A 6,842-nucleotide genomic window follows, 5' to 3' on the forward strand; every position below is an offset into this window, starting at 1 on the left:
TTTCTTACACTAACATTATGTTTATACTTCTCACAAATATAATGTCTACAAAAGACTTTTTTGAAAATAAAGTGAAATATAGCATAATAACAGCTTTTGATGATATCTAATCAATCTTACTAAACAAGCGGCAATAGCTACAGTGTGACAATTTTAAAAATATTTGTTTTGTGTTCACATCTAACAGTATGATGCATTTTTATCAATTTGAAAAATAGTAAAAACTTAAACAACTAACTATGAAGATTTTAATTTAAAATTCAAAAATTTACATAAATATTACTTTAAAATACATAAAAGTTCTCTAAACGGAGTTGTTTCTCTGACAGAATCTTAAGACTGTGCACATGTTTCTTATTTTTACATATATAAACAGTTTAACACGCTTTATAATTTATTTGAATGCTTTTCACTCAAGTATTGTACAAAAAATGTTTTTAATGATTTTATTAACATAAATGTTAACTTAGAAATTTAAGAACTTTCTTTATTTGCGAAAAAAAATCAACCACTGTATTTTCTTGAATTAAAAAAGCTAAATAACTTTTTATTTTCTAAATTGATAAAACAAAGTAAAAGTTTATGGATAATAAAACAAACATTTTACAAGCATTGCAAAAGTTTTTTAAATTGCGTTTATAAATGTTTACTTTTCTGACTTACTGAATTGATTTACCATGACTAAAAACTCTTTACAATTTTTTAGTTTTTAAAATAATTAAACACTCCAAAAATATACAATTTTGCTTTATTTTGTTTAAACAAAGTCAATTTAAATTAAATGTTAAAAAAAAAAGTTTGACAATAGAACTATGATTGAAAACGATAACAAACCAGAATGACATAACTAAAATAAGGCAAAAAGAAAAACTATTTTATGTAAAAAAATAAGTACAGTCAATAAAAAAAAATAATTTTTAAACATTTAAACAGGTTATATTAATTTTAGACTTTAATAGTAAGACAAAAGCACAGTATAATTTTTTTCTTTAAGTTTGATAACTTCTTAAGAAATTTAATTGTAAAATTAATTAATATCAATGAACACTTTTTATAATATTTCTTAAAAGGTTATTTTAAAAGTTTACTTTAAAACTTAGAAGTTTTTCGACTTTTCAAAATTTTATACTTACTATAAAATTAATGAAAATTAGCAAATATTAATAACTTAAAGTGGCTTATACAAAATTTCAAACGTATCATTGTAAGTTTTAATTTCAACCAGGGTTGTTTCTGAAAGAGTTTCTGTTGTCAAGGAAACTTTCGTGGTAGGGAGGTGGTGACGTCACATAGTTTTTGTTGCTATGCAACCTCACAAGCGGTGACGTCACGTTGCTAGGCAACCTCGCAACCCCTCTCTGGTCTCCCCTAAGGGGAACGCCCCGTATCGGCAGCAAGGTCACTTGTGATTGGACGCCCGTGGGACCAACAACGGTTGACCGATGTTTTTTTGACTCATTATGACGTCGTTTGACGTACAAGCGGTAACCAATGAGAACAAAGATTAGGATTGTTGTGACGACTCCCGCGCCGATGCAAGCTCCTATCAATATTTGGCTTTTGTCTTCAGTCTCTTTAGCAGATGAAGAATCATCAATTACTTTTTCATTGGGTAAAATATCTTCATTTAGAAAATTATTATTTCTTTTGTGAGAAGAATCTACATTGATAGAGTTTTCTTTGTTGCTTACATTTTCCGTGTTTTGATTCTGCACTTTTTCTTCTTCTATAAGTAAATATTTCATGTTAAAAAATGATTAAAGTTTTTTTTTTCATTTTTTCTACCTTAATAATCTTAATTTAGTTTTTTTAACACATAAAAATTGCAAATAATAATTTTAGTTGCTTCTCTAAAAAGAAACTTGCCTTTATTTTTGTTGCGTTCACCATTAGGTGGCTGGTAATGGTTTGTAGCTCTGTTATTGTTGTACATGTTTTCATCTCTGCCTGGAAGAAGGTTTTCTACAAGACATTGTTACTTTAAAAGTATTTCGTGATTAGTTTGTTTTTTAAATAACTTAAAAACAAAACACAAACGCATGTTTTCGTAGCTTGTCTCCTAGTCTTTGTAGAAACTGATTAAGTTTATTTTCAGACCTAGTTTGAACAATAATTTAATTTTCACTATAGATTAAATGCTGTAATCAAGTAAATGTTTTCTTATAATTTTTAACTATATGTAAAAATAACTTATCAATGTAAACAATTTTTACTCTCAAAAATTAAAACAAAGCTTATAAATTAAACGTATTTACCATTAATATCATCTTCTTTTCTCTTATTAACACGGATCTGAATCTTCATATTATATCTGACGCAAGATCCTCCTTGTTTTTGATTTAATCCTTCCTTACTACCATCTGATGTTGCTAAATAAATAGAAAACTGTTAGAAAAAACATCAATTTATAGAAAAACAAACTATTAAAAGTTATAAAACTTCGTGCTACAGTATTATTTGTGATTAAAACTTAAATGTGTATGACTATACTTGAAATGTTTGTATGTATAGTCTGAAAAAGTAAAAAAAAAACATGTTAAGGTTTTTTAAACTGTTGTAAACTAGAAGCGCTTGAAAGTTTCATGTTATAATTAAACAACTTTTTTAAACCTTTAAATCAACTGACTTTTTAATATTTATGAACATTATAACAAAATTTGTTTTAAACAAACAATAGGCAGCAAAACACAGGAATGTTTTAAGTAAACTAAACTATGAACTTTTATTTGTCTACATGACAAGTGAATATTAATTTGTATATACTTCTCTTTAGTAAATTGAGTACTTGCAAATAACTTTAGTAGGCTGTTTTGAGTTTGAAAATTAACTCAATTTTTACGACTGAATAAACTAAAAAGTATGTTTAAAACTATTATAAAGATTAAAGTTAACATGTAGGTGGTAATTTGTACATTCAAAACAATCGTTTTTTTTTAACAGTTAAAAAAGTTGACACTTTTTTTACAGTAACGCTTTTAAATATGGTTTTCGGGTCTTTTGTGATAAATTACTTTTCGGTCATCGAGCTGCACAACTATCATTTTAGCGAGATCTATTTAAAACTAACAAATGATGTAATATGTTTTATCGGGTTCAAACTCCAATGCCCATGGTGATGGCGATATTTCTTGAAAGTAAAAAGTGTACTTCTTTTCACGCATGGGTGAGTGACACGTCATCAATCTTCTGCCACTGGAGGCGTTGCACGTCTTGTAACTATGTTGGTTCACCAGGTAGATCTTGTAGTACCAATTGTAATCATCCTGGTAAGAGTCTCCTGTCTTCAGTGGACATATTATGTCCAGTTTGTCTTCGAGATCAACGTCGATTGAGTACTGAGGAGATCTGAATCTGGAAAATAATAAAATTATTAGCTTTTTTTTTTATATTTAAATCAAAAATTTTTTAGAGTTATTAAAGCGTAAATTTTTACATTAAGTATTTTGATTATTAAGTAAATTGTAAGTATAGGACTTATGTAATATTTTATGTCAGAAACTAAAAAGATTGAATAAATGATATTATAATGGTTGAAAATGACAAAATAAAGTTCTTTAGATTTTTTCTGAATGCTAGAAAAAGGTCTTTTTATTGAAGTTTTATTGTTTGAAGTTGGTAAAGGCTATCAAGGGAAAAAGCTTTTAAATAAATATATAATGAAAAGTTAGAATTCTATTTTAAACTATGACAGATATAAGTACTTTATCAATTTGAGTAATTGACATTGTTTTTTGACATTCTTATTTGAACTGCAACAGTTTATGAAGCTTTACAAAAATTAATGTTTAAACCTTCAAAATTAACCACATTTTTCAACATGAAAAGGTATTTTTTAAAAGATGTATAGCATGTATATTTCTAACAAAAAAAACACTATGCTTTTTTAAATGGTTCATCATTTTATGCTGAATTTCTAAAAACTAAAGTTTGATTATGTTAACGGAAAGTAAATAAAAGTATATATTTATTTAAAACTTCTATAAGCTAACAAAGTCTTAGTAACGTTTAAGTAAAATTTAAATTAAGTTTAGTTCAATAATTAGTTATTCGACCTCACGATACACTAAAGTTTCTTTTAATTATTAAGAAAAAAATAGTTTTATAAGTATGTATTAAGGATGTATAATTATTCTTACTCTATAGTTTTTTATGAAAATTTTCAATTAGAAACTTTTTACTTAGCAAATAAGACTACTTAAACTGATAGATAGAAAAAAGTATCGTTAATGCATTTATGTCTTATCTAGAAATCAATACCATTAAAAATTTGATAGCAAACTATCTTTTGTACTACAGATTGTGATTTAATTGATAAAATTGTTACCAACGCTGTTTAAAACTAAAAAAAAATTAAAAGTTAAAATATTTTGGTAAAAGTCTTAACTTTTATTTAAAAGCATATTTATTAAACTTTGAAAACACTTATTGTTTTCATATGTAATCTGCATGATTTAAAACCTTAACTTTTGTTATTAGTTAATTAAATAGATAGTAGTTTTTTTTATACTTGACATGTAATTTCATAAAGCTGTTACAGATGTTTTGTTAAAATCAAGTTTATTTTGTCGCTATGAACTAACTCTTTTTTAATATTTATAGAAACAAGTTTTGTACTATATCATAAACCATAATTTTACCAAAGAAAACTTTGTTAAAATAATTAGTCATGCACAAACAAACTTTATAAATAAAAGTATGAATAAACACTCAAAATTACAATTGTTAAAAAACGTATTAGAACTTTATATTTTAAAAAGTTGAAATAGTCTATCTGCAGGCCTAATTTGTGATAAGTAGTGCGTTTTTTATCAAACTAATTAATCTACCTAAAACGAGCTTATTGATATTATTATTGAGATTCACGTTAGTAAGAATTACACATCAAAGTTTTTACTGTAAACAGAAACACCGATGTTAATTACGAGTTCGTGTTAAAAAGTGAGCATCTTGACAAGACCGTGACAAATCGATTTTCAAAATACAGCAAAAGTGATAGAAAGTTTCAAGTTGTAAGTTGCAAGTGTGAACTTTCTAGACTTGTGTGTATTATGACGCATTTGTCAAAATTGTTATGTTTCATGTCTTGATCCATGTGTGTTTTAACGTCAAGTTTCTAAGTAAAGCTATAAAAAACAAAATAAATGAGTAAGAAAAAGTTCTGTGCTTTACTTTGAAGTTCAATACGATTTAAAAAGACAAAGCTTGTTTTAAGTAAGATTTATAGGTGTAAACACAAAACAGCTGGAAATACTTGAGAGCAATCAAACGGAATTGTGACAATCACTCTTGATAAAAAAAGTTTAATGTTTCAGACGCCTTTTGAAGTTTTTTATGTGTAAGGTCTTTATAAAAATATCTATGTAGTTAATTGAAAACGCTTTAACTCTATGGTTTTTGGTAAAAACTACTTATCGAATAAAATATTTAAAATACTTCATTATTATTGCAACTAAATAAAAGACAATACTTTACTATTTTTAAAACAACAAAAAAGTATTACATTTGGAGTAAAAAGTTTTCAGGTACAAAATTTTTTTTTATATAGTTATGTAGCTTAGACAGCACACATGCGAATATTAATTGTAGGTAGGTGTTAAACATGATTGATGTATAAAACTTTCAATTTTGTAACTAAGAACTTTAAGATAAAGAGATTGAAACACTGGCACACGTCAAAACTATTTTATACTCTCTTAAACGAACGTTTTCAAGAAACCCGTCACGGTCTAATGACGTTTATTTACTTTGGATTTCGGAAGAAAAATATCAAAATATTGCCAACTACCTGAATTGATATTCGAAGAAAACAGATCAGTTAGCTCATTTAACATAAATAAGGTGTTGGCAGATTGTATTGAAATAAGTAGTATTTATTTTTACAACGATAAACTTTTTCAGTTACAACTTTTTCAACAATACAAAACTAAATTGAACAAAAAATGTTGCTGTTTGTCAAATGAAGAGTAAATAAATTATATTTTTTGAGTCGAAAAGGACTTGAAAGTGAGTATAAATTAAATTTAGAATAGCAACTATCGAAATATTCTTTAAATTAAATAATCTTGCAAATTACATTTTTTAAGAATGAAATAGACAGCTAAGCCTTAATTGTTTTAAGTTATTTGTAAATTAAAACTAAAAATTTTTAAATAAAATAAGGAACTTACTTTGGATTGCTGTTATTCCAGTATATAGGTTGTAATGTTTTTCCTTCGGCAAAATATTTCTCATTTAAACAAATAAGTTCAAAAACAATACACAAAATAAAATTAAACACTTTCATTTTATTGTTCTTTAACTTCTTTTAAACACCACAAATTGTTCCAAGTAGCATACTTGAAGTTATTTTCAGTAGAATTGTAAAGACTGGTCGTTTAAAGTTTATTGAGACAATTAATTTAAGTACTGTGTAGGTGAAATTTTAACTTTTAAATTTAATTTGTTACAAAATAAATTCACGTAATCATTCTAAAATAGATAAAGAAATAGATTAAATCCTGTAGACTAAAGAAACTTTTATTTTCAAACATAGTAATAAAATAAATTTCAAGAAAGTTTTAATTTTCTCGCTAGCATAGCTTTATAAACTACTGTACATTGGCTAAAAAAATGCTTTAACTTTTAACTTCAAATCTCACTTGTATCAAAACAATTCACTTAACTTCTACACTTAGCAGCACACAGGTACACCTAGCAGCATATGCCTAGCAGGTAAATAAAAATAAATCCACAGATAAGCTGAAATGAGAGAGAACAAAAAAAAGCAAAAAGGAAAAAGAGCGTCAGTGCACTTTGACGACGAATACATTGAAATCTATACAACATAAGATTAAACTTTTTTA

At 26.0% G+C, this 6,842-nt stretch overlaps 1 protein-coding gene across 1 annotated transcript; it reads right to left on the bottom strand.

Annotated features, from left to right (window-relative positions):
- Positions 1 to 944: 944 nt before the first annotated feature.
- On the bottom strand, positions 945 to 6,393 carry LOC145834699 (uncharacterized). Its single transcript, XM_082942195.1, has 5 exons — positions 6,168 to 6,393; positions 3,068 to 3,351; positions 2,256 to 2,369; positions 1,867 to 1,962; positions 945 to 1,726 (listed from the first exon to the last, which is right to left on the bottom strand). Exons 1-5 carry the CDS (start codon positions 6,281 to 6,283, stop codon positions 1,218 to 1,220), a joined length of 1,119 nt encoding a protein of 372 aa, XP_082798321.1. The 5' UTR covers positions 6,284 to 6,393; the 3' UTR covers positions 945 to 1,217.
- Between the last annotated feature and the right edge of the window lie 449 nt (positions 6,394 to 6,842).

The sequence above is a fragment of the Thalia democratica genome, chromosome 4, assembly GCF_965202585.1.
Source record: "Thalia democratica chromosome 4, ktThaDemo2.hap1.1, whole genome shotgun sequence".
Taxonomy (NCBI): domain Eukaryota; kingdom Metazoa; phylum Chordata; class Thaliacea; order Salpida; family Salpidae; genus Thalia; species Thalia democratica.

What these genes read in the sequence shown, in the direction of transcription:
- LOC145834699 (XM_082942195.1), bottom strand. Translation starts at nt 6,283, where the DNA reads ATGAAAGTGTTTAATTTTATTTTGTGTATTGTTTTTGAACTTATTTGT. An exon ending in TGGAATAACAGCAATCCAAA is followed by an intron (nt 3,352 to 6,167) that starts GTAAGTTCCTTA and finishes ATTATTTTCCAG; the next exon opens with ATTCAGATCTCCTCAGTACT. An exon ending in TGAACGCAACAAAAATAAAG is followed by an intron (nt 1,727 to 1,866) that starts GCAAGTTTCTTT and finishes ATTTACTTATAG; the next exon opens with AAGAAGAAAAAGTGCAGAAT.